Source organism: Brienomyrus brachyistius, chromosome 16 (assembly GCF_023856365.1).
Source record: "Brienomyrus brachyistius isolate T26 chromosome 16, BBRACH_0.4, whole genome shotgun sequence".
NCBI classification, from domain to species: domain Eukaryota; kingdom Metazoa; phylum Chordata; class Actinopteri; order Osteoglossiformes; family Mormyridae; genus Brienomyrus; species Brienomyrus brachyistius.
The window spans coordinates 25,317,492-25,331,161 of NC_064548.1; the positions used below are offsets into that span (position 1 = coordinate 25,317,492).

At 49.6% G+C, this 13,670-nt stretch overlaps 1 protein-coding gene across 1 annotated transcript; it reads right to left on the reverse strand.

Annotated features, from left to right (window-relative positions):
- Window positions 1-327: 327 nt before the first annotated feature.
- On the reverse strand, window positions 328-12,454 carry kpnb3 (karyopherin (importin) beta 3). The gene is made up of 26 exons (XM_048978833.1): window positions 12,174-12,454; window positions 10,542-10,622; window positions 9,468-9,660; window positions 9,095-9,197; window positions 8,764-8,860; window positions 8,028-8,132; window positions 7,774-7,896; window positions 7,513-7,633; window positions 6,023-6,110; window positions 5,712-5,818; window positions 5,398-5,522; window positions 5,223-5,312; window positions 4,968-5,141; window positions 4,536-4,754; window positions 4,229-4,312; window positions 4,017-4,149; window positions 3,754-3,875; window positions 3,431-3,527; window positions 3,050-3,222; window positions 2,549-2,660; window positions 2,421-2,476; window positions 2,122-2,244; window positions 1,789-2,008; window positions 1,404-1,632; window positions 1,174-1,315; window positions 328-1,090 (listed from the first exon to the last, which is right to left on the reverse strand). Exons 1-26 carry the CDS (start codon window positions 12,249-12,251, stop codon window positions 1,004-1,006), a joined length of 3,282 nt encoding a protein of 1,093 aa, XP_048834790.1. The 5' UTR covers window positions 12,252-12,454; the 3' UTR covers window positions 328-1,003.
- Window positions 12,455-13,670: the final 1,216 nt, after the last annotated feature.

A 13,670-nucleotide genomic window follows, 5' to 3' on the forward strand; every position in this document is an offset into this window, starting at 1 on the left:
CCGCATAATCACTTTGATATGCTAGTTGAGGTATTATGGCAAAGAACCACCCAAGTGACCCGTCAAAAATTTCAATCACTGCTGCAAAGCCTGCACTTCTGTGAAAGCTGAAGAGAGGAAGCAGCACTTCGTTTCGCATTTACAAATAAGTTTACTCCGTAACCTTGCTGAAAATCACGATCACAAACTGCGTCTTTGTGTAGACGTTAGCCAATTCGCTATGAAACTACATGTAAAAAGTCAATTTATACAGCCAAAACCAGCTGCCCCCCCAAAAAAAAACCTAACAACGTTTTAGTTCAAGATCAAATCTCCAAACCAGTCAGCTGTTTTCCCATCACTGTTTATTTCAAGGAGAACTGAATGAGCTACTGTCACATGCCATTACATTTTACAATGCGTTAGAGGGCTGTCCAGGCAGCCTCTGCCATCAGCAGCTGGTCACAAAGCATCTGCGCTGGTCTTAAGAAAAACAAAATTGGGGGGAGCCAATGTGACATCGGTGGCGGCTGTCCCCCAAACCACACACGCGCACTTCTAGAAGGTCCTCAAACCATTCCTGTGAAACCGGAGACAAGCAGCTCTCTACCGCAACGCAGTTTAGTACAGATTACACTAGGTGAACAGAAACGCATCAGGCTGTTACAATGCACACCTACATAACTGATCTGGAAGGAGAGAGAAATCCAAATACTAGAAATTCATTATACCTAACTGTAAAATGGATGACAGGTTCTTTCCCTTTCACCGAATGAGGGCGCCGCTCCAATACAAAAATACTCTAAAGTGTCAGTACTGCTGGGTGCTTGTGTCTTGGGGTCCTTTGGGGGACCTCAAAGCGACAAGCACGGACCCAGAGCCCACAGCAGGCTGGGGGGGAGCTCGCTGCACGGCAAATCCACGCATGCTACAGTTCATTGCTCGGGAAAGGAAGGAGCGCCATGGAGGAGTGGAGAGGATCGTCGGGAGCTAGGATGTCCATGTTTAGATGGCAGCAGATTTTTCAAGCAGCGTTGAGCAGGTCCTGAATAGCCTTCTGCTGCGTTTCATTCAGTGTCGATACACATTCTGTCCACAGTCCTCCGGACACCTAGGGGGCGAAAGAGCCACAGTTTACCCAAGATCTGTCCTTACAGATTATGGGCTTTCAACACAGCCAAGATGAGTGCTGACCTGTACTTGACGGATGACATTTGCCAGCCGTTTGCTACACCCATCTTCACGTTTGATTGACTCGCTGACGATGCCGTCCGCGATGATAGAGAATATCTTGGGAAGATTTGAGTTGTCAGGTCCGAGGATGATCGGATTGTTGCTACGGAGAAACAAAGCAAGTTTGATCAGCGACCCCAAAGCTCAATCATGCGGTTCAACAGGAAGGGAAAGCGAGAGAGACCACCGACCTTTCAATGAGGTCACACAGGAAGTTGAAGGTGTGCACAGCTTCCTCTTTGTCTTCGTTGAGTGGCAGCCAAGACAGCCAATGAGGCAGGATCTCATTGACGTTGACACACTCCGGTCTGTACTTCATTACCTTGCCAACAGCGGAGATACAGTTCTCCGTGGCATTGACGTTTTCTTTGGCCTTCGAGGTGGCTGCCTGGATCACACCCACCAGCAGAGGAATGGCCTCTGGTCAACAAAAGACAATCTAGTTAGCATTAGCCACAGCATCAGTGTGAACCACAGCTGGTTCCAATATTGTGAGGACATAAATGAAATGCCTATACAAGACATCCTCCTAACCACCACACTGAGCAGCTCTAAAAGGGGACCTGGGATCAGTACCTGTGCAGAAGGGCCTGTAGTTCTCCCCGCCAAACTGTGCCATGACGCCTACCCCATAAGCGGCTGCCTGCCGCACCTCAGGACTGGGGTCACACAGCGACTGGAGCATGGGCTGCAGGAAGTAGTCTGCATACTTGAAGGACGAGGGGCTGCAGTGCTCCACCACATCGTCGAATATGCAGAGCCCCCACTGCCGGTCGGCCCAGGGCCTGTGTGGACACTGTAGAACAGGAAGCGGATTCTTAAAATTGCTGATAAACACCCTGCCAGGCCTGGCGTTGGTATTCATGTGAAGTCAACTGCGAGTTTGAATCCAATGGATCAAGTACTCACAATAAGGTTGACTATGAGCTGTAGGAGCTGCTCAAACCAGGGCAGAACCTTCTCTTTGTAACTACTGAACACCGAGTGCAGGATGTCGGACACCTTTGTTAGGATGTACACGTCATTTTCATCCTGGAGGGGAGATAAATCTATTTAACTAGGCCAAAACACAAATACATGCAGGAGTTTACAAAGGCCGGCTCTTTACCCATGAAAAAGTAGACCGGCATACTTTAAGTCGCTAGGTCCAAAGCCAGTACCCTACTTTGACAGAACTGCGCCCCAGTCTTGATGGCAGCTACATTTACCTCATCTTGTAGGGTTTCTTCTACCTGTTCATCATAATCTTCATCCTGCCGCTTGGCTGAAGGGGACAGAAAACGTCAGTGAAGAGCACGAGCACAGGTTCGATGGACCTTCACTGACCAAGGCTCACCTTGTCTAAGCTCCTGGTTCTTGAAGTGCTCCTCCAGCTTGCCCTTCAGGATGCCACCCAGCTCTTCAAAGTGCTCATTGTTAAGACAGCCATCTCCCATCAGTTCAATGCACTGAAGAGGCGATGGGATGGACTAGGTCAGCAGCCATTACCACACTTCCATGAAATCCAAATTACTGCTTAGCAACCTTTTGAGCAGCAACGGGTAATATCTATAGCTAGGATCAAAAGTACTTCAACCAGGAGGCTATGCTCACAACCACTACACCACCAGCCAGACGTGGCGAGTTCAGGTCCATGAAGAACAAATCCAGACCAAGGTTTTGTTTCAACCAACCAGCAAAAGTCAGAGACTCAGCTTGTTGGTTGAAACAAAACTTGGGTCTGGATTAGTACTTTATGGACCTGAACTTGAGACAAATGGATGCCAAAGAACAAGGACAGTCACTTCTAGAAGATCGGTCTACACGCTGTACTTCAATGAATGAGATCCCAACCTACCTTGGCAAAAGAATGCATGATCTCAGACAGGACGTCAGAGTCTGGTTCTGTGCCAATGGCCTTGATAAGGGCATCACACATGAAGTGCCACATCTGGGTGAGGTATTCAGGTCCCCTGACACGCGCACACTCCAGTAAAAGGGGCATGGACTCCGCCGCCGCTACTCGCACACGTGTCGTACAGTCAAGGAACTCAACCAGCTCCAGTTCATGGGTCACTAAAGACCGGAGACCTAACATCCAGCCGGGTACGGCTACATAGAACTAACAGTCAGGCATAACAGCTAGGAGTTCACTACAGTAAGTAGTTTCTCTCCTGGGCAGAGAGCTAAATATGGTCAAACAAAAATTAAATAAAAAGGGATGCTCTGGAAAGGATATCATCGTGGAAGTAGAACTTCAGCAGTGGGACCATCATTTTCACAACCTGCTCCGTGTATTCTACAAAACCTTCTTTCAGCTCTTTAGCATAACACACCTAGAAGGGAGCAAAAGCTGAGATTAGGAGCAGTACTCAAAAGCAAACAGGCTTCATAAGGAGTGATGTCCATTTATGAAGACTGGAAGCAAAAATTTGCGACTTACATTTATTAACCAAACGTACAAAGGTTTCCTTTTTGTAAAAATACTGAGTATAGGAGGAAAGTCTTATTGCAGAAACTTAGCTGGAACCCAAAGCCTGAATGAAATCCCATAATGCTCACCAGCATCTGGCAGGCTGTGGCCTTCTCCTCCAATCCTGCAGTCTTTATGCCAAAGCTTTGCTGGTCACCAAGGTTGACAAACTCCCACCCATCATCCTCACTCATGTTCTCCATATCCTGGGCTGAAATATGGATGAACCAAACAGCTCATACCAGCTGAGGTACATACATTAAATGTACGAGACAAACAAATTCACACACCCATTCCACCAGAATTAATATTATAAGGTATGCAGAACGCAAGACACTGAATAGACACATACTGTCTAGAAGGGCCACCTCAGGCTTGATGGAAGCCGTCTTCATGAGGGGACCCATGACCACAGGGAGATACTGCTGGAACTCCTTCCCGAGGATCTTGCACATTCTGGCCCATGCCGAGATCATGTATGAAATCTGAGAACACCAAAAAGGTGGTTAGAGGCAAGAAGGCCTCCAAGAGAGCCCAACCCAGTAACTCCCAGGCACCCCTAACCTGTGGGTCATCATCTTCCAAGTCGTTGAAATCTGTCTGGGTCTTCAGAAGCAGCTGCATGACTGCTGCGGCGTCAGGCATGAACTGCAGCCATTCGGGGGAGAGCAGTGCTCCATTAGGAGCTCAAATGCACTCACTTCTCGTTTTGGGTGGTTAGCATGCAGAATTAGCACCACACACACTGCATTATACTAGCGATCAAAAACCAGTACCATTGTCAGACATCAGTATGAGTGGAATTTGAGGTCAGCCACACAAGAAATCCCTACAGAAGCCAGTGCAAGGCATCATGGGAAGGCGGCGGTACCTTATCCTTGCCCACAGCCAGTCCGATAAGGCTGATGCACTCGATGGTTTTCCCTCTCAGCAAACGCAACTCCTTCTGCACGGCGTTTTCAACGATGTGTCTCAGTGAGGGCATGAAAAGGTCGTAGTACGGCACGAATTTCTCCTCCGCCGTGTCGGCCACAGACGCGATGGACGTCACCACCTGCTCCAGTACCAGCTTGGTGCCTTTCTGGATCAGCTACGGCAATGGGGGACAAGAGCCATGTTATGGCTCGCAACGGAGCTTCAATGTCAATTTTCACCTGATGAGATTCCCTGGAGTACAAGTCATTGTGACGACACACCTCTTATGACCGCCACTGCGACCAAAATCGGAAGCCTGAAATAAAGGCATCTTGGGATACTTGGGTAGTTAACATTCAACATCATGTCGACTCCAAAGGCAAAGTACCTCCTGCAGTTTGGCGACCATGATAGTGTGAAGGTGCTGCACCAGGTTGTCTAGATAAGGAACAAGTAGCGACTTGGGGCAGTCTTCTGTGAAGTTGATGAGGGCAGCTGCTGCGTGGGCCTGCACACGTGGGTTGGACTGATCCTCCATGGTCTGAAGCAGGGCCGAGATGACCTGGGTGGGGGGGGGAGAGACGGACAGTCAGGCAGACCGCTCGGAAGTAGGTCATTCCTCTGTAGATCTTCAGCAGGATACCTTATCGTGAAACTTCTTCTGGAAGGTTGGGGCAAAGTCTGTGGCCATCTGTCCGATAGCATTGCAGGCAGCATAACGGACCCGGGGATGCTGAAGAAAAGAGAAGTAAGCACCCACATCTCCTGGGCTTCCGGAAAACGTCACAGCGAATGGTGGGATGGGACTAATTACTCACAGGATCCTGACAGAAGAGAAGCACAAAGCTGACGATCTCGTTAAGGATGGATTCCATCTGCTGGTGGCAGCCCTCCCCTATTGCCGAGAGGGCCATGAGGCCAGCATGGCGGTACTTCCAGTCAGCTGCTCCAAGGGAACGGCAAGAGATCAAGATCAGCACTGCCTGACCACTACTGACCTCCAACCAGGTCTGTAGCTAGGAAATACGTCACTGTGCACTCTGCTCTGATCTTCCGATGCTGCCCAAGCATTTAAACGTGAAACCAGGCTAGACATCACCCTGCGCTGCAACTGGCAAGGATGTAAACTTACGATTCTGCAGCATCTGCATAATGTGCTGCTTGATCATTGGGAGCACGATCTTCCCGCCGAGGCCGCAAGCGATGCGATCCAGGGCGCTCTCACCAGCCACAGCATTGCTGCGCACAAGACAGTGTGCATCATGGTAAACAGCGGTAATCTGCGCTCAGTAATATACCCACTGCATTCACACGCTATGCGGGCTGCACTACAGCAGTGGCCCTGCATCACACCCCCATTCGCGACAGAGTACGGTCCATACAATTAAAAGCCATGAGATACCAGTGAGAATACAGACCATAGGTGTCGTTTGTGTTCTGTACCTGTCAAAATCGTCATCCTCCAGTTCGTCTGCCATTGCCCATTCCTCATCATCCTCCAAATCCACCATCATGGCCAGCATCTGCGGGACTGGTGATGTGTGCAAAAAAAAAAAAAAAATAAATAAAAAAATTATATATATATAAAAAACAGTCAAAGAGGTGACATTAACCAGCAGCTATTGTAGCCCACAAGACTGACACCATAAGGTCAAACATTCAGAGAGATTCTTACATTAGGAAGGAGGAAGAAACCTTGGGAGGAACCAGACCCAAAGGGGGAGCCCATCCTCCAGGGGGCAGCAGAGGAAGCCCTAACCCTAACCAGACCCAAAGGGGGAGCCCATCCTCCAGGGGGCAGCAGAGAAGCCCTAACCCTAACCAGACTCAAAGGGGGAGCCCATCCTGCAGGGGGCAGCAGAGGAAGCCCTAACCCTAACCAGACCCAAAGGGGGAGCCCATCCTCCAGGGGGCAGCAGAGGAAGCCCTAACCCTAACCAGACCCAAAGGGAGAGACCCAGCAGAGGAATGAACAAGATCTAGTTTCGTGGCTGCAAGGCCCCATTAAACGCTGCCGATGACAGTGCAACTATGCCGCTCGCACTGAAAACGGAAGTGCGGCTCCCAGAGTTCACCCGATTCAACACAGAACTCTGATAATGCACGGCTTTGCAGCTGCGACACCCACTGCCCTTAGGAATGTTAATCTGACATTCCTGACCATCAATGGTACGCAGCTTCCACAGAAGCCTCAGCAAAACACATCTAGAAGTAGCCTAACTGCCAACGGGCCATGAGGGAAAGAGAAATTGAAAAGGAAAGATTTTCTGCAGACCCATTATTGAAAACTAAGCATTTACAGTTTCCCAGCAGATGTCACAAAATACCAATACCATCCTTTATTTTTCTAGCATCAGTGAGAAAAGCAATCCTGAGTTACACACCGATGTTCTGATGCACTAAATGCCCGTGTGATGCGTTTTGGTGGCACCATGTCTGAACAAACGCACGGGCAACCGCACCCTAAACTGCAATACAGCTCGTTTACAAAAAGCACAGTGAACTTCAATGTAGAAAACGCATCGGCCACATGTTCACTTCAAACAAACAGGTTGAAAGGGTGAGGTCCCCCCCCCCCCCCATTAAAAGGACAGTAATAAACTATTAATAGCTGTAAATAACCATTGTAATAACCTGTACAGCTTAAGTAAACCCTAAAGCCAGGAAACTCCATTCCAACAGAACAAAGCTGATCTGAGTCAACCTGAACAGGCAAAGCTGCCTGTCAATCACTACCACACTTACATAATTATTACTGCGCCATTTATTGAAAGTTCCAATTTGAGTTTACATTCACTTCAATTCATGGAAGCGTTTAAGTTCCGCCATTTCAGAGTGACAGGCTTACGCAGCGTACATGGCCATCATCGGAAGGCGTGGATCTCGGCCCAGCCCTTCGCTAGGGACGGGCGTTTACCAGAATGCCTTCTTACCGCTCTGAGCCACAATGCTGGTGTGCTTTCGGAGCATGGCGGCGGCCGTCTCCGAGAGCGTGACGATGACCTCCAAGGCCAGCTGCCTCTGCATGTTGCTCAGGCTAGTGTCGGCACAGAGCTGCAAGATAAACAAATAAATAAAAACATAGATGACAGGAGCTGAACAACATGCCCCTCAAAGGCAGCTGGTAAAGGCACCCAGACAATCCATCTACCAAGAGCAGCTTGGTTGAGTGACCTGGGATCTGACCCCCTTACCTTCAGGCTGAGCTGCAGTGTGGCCTCCAAGTTGGGTCTCAGGTACTTGGGAGCCGTGTCCGCAATCTCCACTAAGGACTTGAGCACAGAGTCGTCTCCCCGGTAGCACGACTCGTTCACTGCCTGTGGACAGACAGGCAAACATTTAGGCTGTAGACGCGCTAGATGGTCCCACACCAATCTACAAGGAACAAAAATGACCATGCATCAGAAACAGGTATAAGCAGACAGAAGCGAATCCGGCGCGGTCACACCTGAAGGACGCCAGGGAGAAGGTCAGAGAAGTGCTTGAGCAAGGCCGAGTTATTCTCGTTGGAGAGGACGAAGGAGGCTGCGGCTCGGGCAGCCAAGGTGCGGATCTAAGGAGCAGGGCAGATGGATTAGCAGAGTGATTCTGAACGGCACACATTACAGCTCAGTGCAGCACATATACAGTCACTCAGGGTGTCGGACGAGGAGCAGCTACAAAAATGTGGTGGAGAAGAGTAAAGACTCAGAAATGTTACCACCCCCAGCAAAAAAAAAAAAAAAAACCTCAAGGGTCCTTGTGAAATACGGCTCAGACAGCCTGATACGGCCGAACTCGCTATGCTGGTTTCATCAATAGGAGGCACACTGCATGCTCTCTGCAGCCCCCGGAGGAACAGTCATCCCACAGTGAATTCTCACATGCAGCCACCAGGAATGCGATGCCCATGTCCTTCAAACAGGCAGAGTAGGATAAAATGGCTGACATTCGAGACTGCGGCCAGTTCCCATACATATCGAAAACAGACAATGAAAAGACGTCTGTCCTTTTCCCCTCTAATGGAATTTGGGGAGGGGGGGACTGGAGCCCCCAAGCCAGGCACGCTTGTAGTGTCCCGGAGTTAATGTCCAGCAGCACTGGGATGCGAGGACCAACACGACACCTACACCAAGACCCCTGATGGCTCAAAGATCCAGCCTGGTGTAGTATGCAGTAGCCCAGTGTGTCAGGCAGGATCTCACCGTCGGGTTCTCCTGGTCCTGCATGCACTGCACCAGCATACGCTTGATCACCTCCAGGTAGTGCTGCTGCTGGTTGCCAAATATTCCTGGGAAGTTCCTATTAGGGAAGGAAAAAGGAAAGGGAGCCCATCGAGTAAGCTGGGGGTGGAGTGCCAAAGCCATGCAGCCCTGACGGCAAAGGGCACCCCCGCGCCACGGACAGCTGGCTGGCATGAAAGTGTCACAGCACACTCCTGCAAATCTGCATAACGACACTCCATATTTTAACAGAATTATTTTTTTCCGGCGAAGGCAAAACGCAAAAGGGCTCTAGAGTGCGGACCAGGCTCACCAGAAGATGTGCAGAGCAGATTCTCGCAGGCCAAGGTCCGGCGAGTTGACGGCCTCGAACAGGAACTTTAGAATTTCGGGCCACTGGTTGTTCCCATCATCATCTGAAGCAGCAAAAGTTTTGAGCGTCTTACATTTTAGTTGCTTGGGCAACAGGCGGTGATTAAGAGCGGACCCACATCCACAGCGGGAACCTGCTTACTGAACGAGCCGATTTAGGTACCCGTGAGCAAGGCAGCACAGCGGGACTGTGCTGAGATTTCATCAAATCCAGGTTACTACCAACCAGGAACTTCACAGGATGAACAAAACAAAGGCAACGGATTCGGATGCAGTAAGAGGGTGGTCTTGGGGGCGCGTACGAGTGCTCCTACCGATGAGGTTGCGGGCGAGCTCTGCTGCGATGTCGCACACCTTCTTGCGGATCGCGGGAGAGCCCTCGGCCTGGATGCCGACCAGCAGCTCGCTCTTAATGGCCGTCTGCATGTCCGGTGGCAGGGAGGGATAGATCTCGTCGAATGATGACGATAGTAGCCTCCTCAACAGCACCGCTGCCATCTGCTTGACCTGAATGTTGGGGCAGACGGGGGGGGGATGGACGATGACACACGTTTCGCCATTAAAACCACATGAAAGGCGACAAACTCAGGTAACCGGAGGACAGCCGCCTGAAGTCAGAGGCAGGAAAATGAGAGCAGAGCACGCTAAAAATATCTGAAGTCACAGGAGCAACACAGGAGGCTGTATAGAATCACTGAGCACAAGAAAGAGTAGCAGGTCAGCCGCTGGGAGCAGGAACCTCCAGTGGAGGAAAGGCACAGGAGTCCCAGGCATCTTCTGCTGGATATGGTCACTGCCAGTGGGAGCAATATGTTACTTAAACTTCAGTGCAACGGGACTGGCGACAAAACAGTGACAAGACGTTCCTGCCTGCTCATGATATTAGGGCCATAACCAAATTATGCGAACATCTACTATCCACCAATAGGAAGCCAGAGCCCAGCAGGTTAGCAATCAGTGTAGTGTACAGCAGTTCTTGGGTTCAAATCCCAAGGTTGCCAACATAATGTCACTGCTGGGCACTTAAGCTCCCACCTGCCAGTACGTTTCATGATCCTGCCTTCTGACCTTAAGCTGCCCTCATTTGTATGTGGCTTTGGACAAAATTCACACCAGCCTCTTACAGTAACTAAGCTGCCCCCACTGCCTTAGCCCACCTCCCAGGGGGGTACAGTAGAGTAAGGGAGGGTCGCAGAAAGACCTGAAACGCCTGCTTAAATAGGCTGCGGGATGAAGGGGCACGCCTCAGCGTGCGCAGCTCAGCCTTCGAACAGCCGTGACACATCAAACGCTGCCTAGTGTCCCCAAACCAAGTGCCTGCAGAATCTGCCATATGCACGACGGCACTCCAAACCTTCCGACTCCAGAAGGGGACAGGAGTCACTCACCTCCTCTGTGGCAGATGCATCGCGGACGGCCTGTAGCAGGAAGGTGATCTTTGTCTGACCAGGTATGTTGTCGTATGTCTCCTGCACGAGATAAGACAGTTAAGCGACGCTGGTCTCAGCCATTTCCTGTCACACGACAGGACGTTCTGCAAGAGTTAAAGCCCATCACTCCTTGGGCTTCGACCAACACGTTACAGCCATGACTGCACTTGGGAAACACCCGACAGCGAGAACTTCAGAATGACCTTTTACTTGTTAAGGTACCAGGCTATTTATTTATCTTTACATCAATGAGATGGATAAGACCTGCATCCTCTGAACATCTGCTACAAAGGCAACCTTTCCACCTCCCCACCCCCCCAAACTGCTCATATTTGGTCTTCTGACTCATTACACGCAAGATGTCAAGAATGTAAGATCTGTGGCAGGATGAGAGGCCTGGAATACGTTCAGCTGCTAGTCACATGGTCAATAAACACCAAACAGTGGCCTGCTTTCCATCAAAACTGGTCCCCCCCACAACATCACTTATATGACCACACTTGTAAGATACATAGTGTACTACCCCCAGAATCTCCAAGTTCATGTAGTATTCTCTAGGATGAAACATACAATCTCATTTGAAAACCATCTTGAAAACACGACCATTTCCCCATCACTGAAGGTCAGCATCCCACACATCAGCAAGAGAGCATGCATACAGAATGTCCATTGGGTGTAACGGGCACATTACTCTTCCTTAGAATTATGAAATGAGGGATCCCAGCTCAAACCAGACAAAAGGGTGGGGGGGTTACGTTCCTGACAGGAGGAACCCTCATCCGTGCCTGATGAGAGGATCTGGCCCGGCATTATCGCTGCGGCCCGTCATTGTCTACGGCAGGGAATGTGCTGACCGTGGGGCAAGGGTCACCCCGGGCATCTGCTGACAGGACGCCTGTACAAACCATCCCGCAAGGCCAGCAAATAAAACAACAATCATCGAGCAAGCCTTCCTAAATGTGCACGCTTACATGGATTTATGACGGTCACCCCGCCTAGCAGGAATAAAAATGCCTCGTCTCTCCCCTAAGCGCTGTTACACGGCGCTCATAAGGACCTCACACCCCCCAGCACCGTGACGGCATCGAACTTTTACTAAAAGTTCCACAATATTTTAAGTCACAATAGGGCTGACCGAGCCGCGGTGGCTCTGCTGGGAAGATCCGGCCGCGCGAGTAAAGCGGCGGCCCGCTAAGTTAATCGGCGCTTTTTAACTTTGCGGCTGCGTTAGAGCGCAGCCGCCGATTAGCGGGGTAGCCGGGCGGCGCTAGCATGTTAGCGACAGCACACTGAAAAGCCAGCGTGAGCTTCGGGGTGGCGGAGTTCTTAATAAAAATAAAAGCACTGGGCGGACGGTCATTTGCCGCAGCTCATGGCCCGGCGGCTGCCGCGGCTCCGCGTCGCGCAGCACGTTCTCGCGGAGCCCGCGCGGTCACGCAGCCCCGGATCCGCCATCGGCTTCGCTTCACACGTGGGCTGGGCCGAATCGGGCCGCCGCCGTGCTGCGAGCGGCGCCACCGCGCTGAATAACAGCCCCCGCTTTCGCGCGCCCAGCGGCACCCCGAAGGCCTCCCACCGACAGCCACGTACCTCCGACTGCTTCCTGATGCCGTTGTCGGGGCTCATCAGGTTGCCCAGTAAGAGATGGAACTGCTGTTGCTCCGCCATTGCTGCGAAATCCAAAAGAGGGAAAGGCGGCTGGCGGATGAGGGGAAGGTAAAAGCCGGTGGCCGTGACGACCTTTCACACTACACGCAAGAGGACCCCTTCGCTCTGATTGGTAGACTCCCTAAACCATCTCTATATACATTGGGTCCGCAACCAAGACTCAACTGTATGATTGGCCAGCAGCCACCGTACTTAACACATTAATTTGCCATTGGGCAAGCTGGCCGCAGGACGGTCTATTTCGATTGGATGTCACGAACGACGGCGACAAGAACTTCGCTGAATCGCATTGTGCGTCCGATGCGCGCGTAAAACGGTGTGGGCGGGCATTTGGAAAAGGAGATGACGTCATGTCAAAATATAGCGACAGAAAGCGCGGGAGATTGACACGTCGAAAGTTACGGGATAGCGGGACGGCAGCCCTTAGCTGCAGCCATGCCGTTTATAGCGCTGTCTCCTACTGCAGGCATGCGCTTTGCATAGCGAATAAAATACTTGTTGCATTTTTTTGCCGACAAGATATTGTGCAGTTTGTTAGAACTAACGGATGCTTCATACTTTGTATGAGGACCACCTACCCGAAATATAAACAGTTCACAAACATTAAGATTTTAAAAATGAATTATACTACAAGTAACCAATATGAAAATGGAATAAAAACTAGAGACAGTACGTGCTGAAAATTATTTAGTCACTATTTTGTTTGTTTTCCGTCCGAAAATATGAATGCAGGTATTGTAAAGTTACTTAAGTGCTGCGCAGTGGACGGTATCCAAATCATTGATTACCGGGATGTAAGCTTCTGTTAATAAATAATATAGGTAAAATATATATTAAATTGTTTATACATAGAAACTCTTGGGAAGCTTGCTTAATTAAGAAAATATTGCAATTGTATTGGTTTTATAATAAAAATCACTAGTTTATTTGTTTACTAAAATCAGGGTAGCTATAACTTTGGTCAGCTGCATACACATGTGTATGTGTGTAACAGTGTTAGTACCTTGTAAATATTATGTACAGGTTGCACACTCCCCCAACGCTTTAAATGTATTCAATTGTAGGCTTATAATGGGAACGTATAGATTGCTCGCCTGACTGAGAGCATATCAGATGCATTAGAGTTGGCATTCCTGCAAAATATCTTAATCATTAAAACATTGCTTTAAATAAAACATTCATTTCAAATAAGTAATTAGTTGAAATCCAAATTATAGTTGTAAAGGAGCTGTTCTGATTTAAAAAGTTCATTGACAAGTAGTTGGCTGCTTTTTAATTAGTAACAACTTTGCATTTAGCCCAACGCAGATGAAGAACAAAAGCTAGTGCTTCAATGCTCAAGACCTACTACTAGGGCTGTTACTATGACTACTACTAATAATAAATCAATATATGTAGTACAAAGAATTCTGGAATTGC

Coding starts and splice junctions, on each gene's coding strand:
- kpnb3 (XM_048978833.1), bottom strand. CDS start 12,251: ATGGCGGAGCAACAGCAGTTCCATCTCTTACTGGGCAACCTGATGAGC. Junction 7,634..7,773: donor CACTGCAGCTCAGCCTGAAG/GTAAGGGGGTCA, acceptor TTTATCTTGCAG/CTCTGTGCCGACACTAGCCT. Junction 1,316..1,403: donor CTGTGTGACCTCATTGAAAG/GTCGGTGGTCTC, acceptor GTTTCTCCGTAG/CAACAATCCGATCATCCTCG.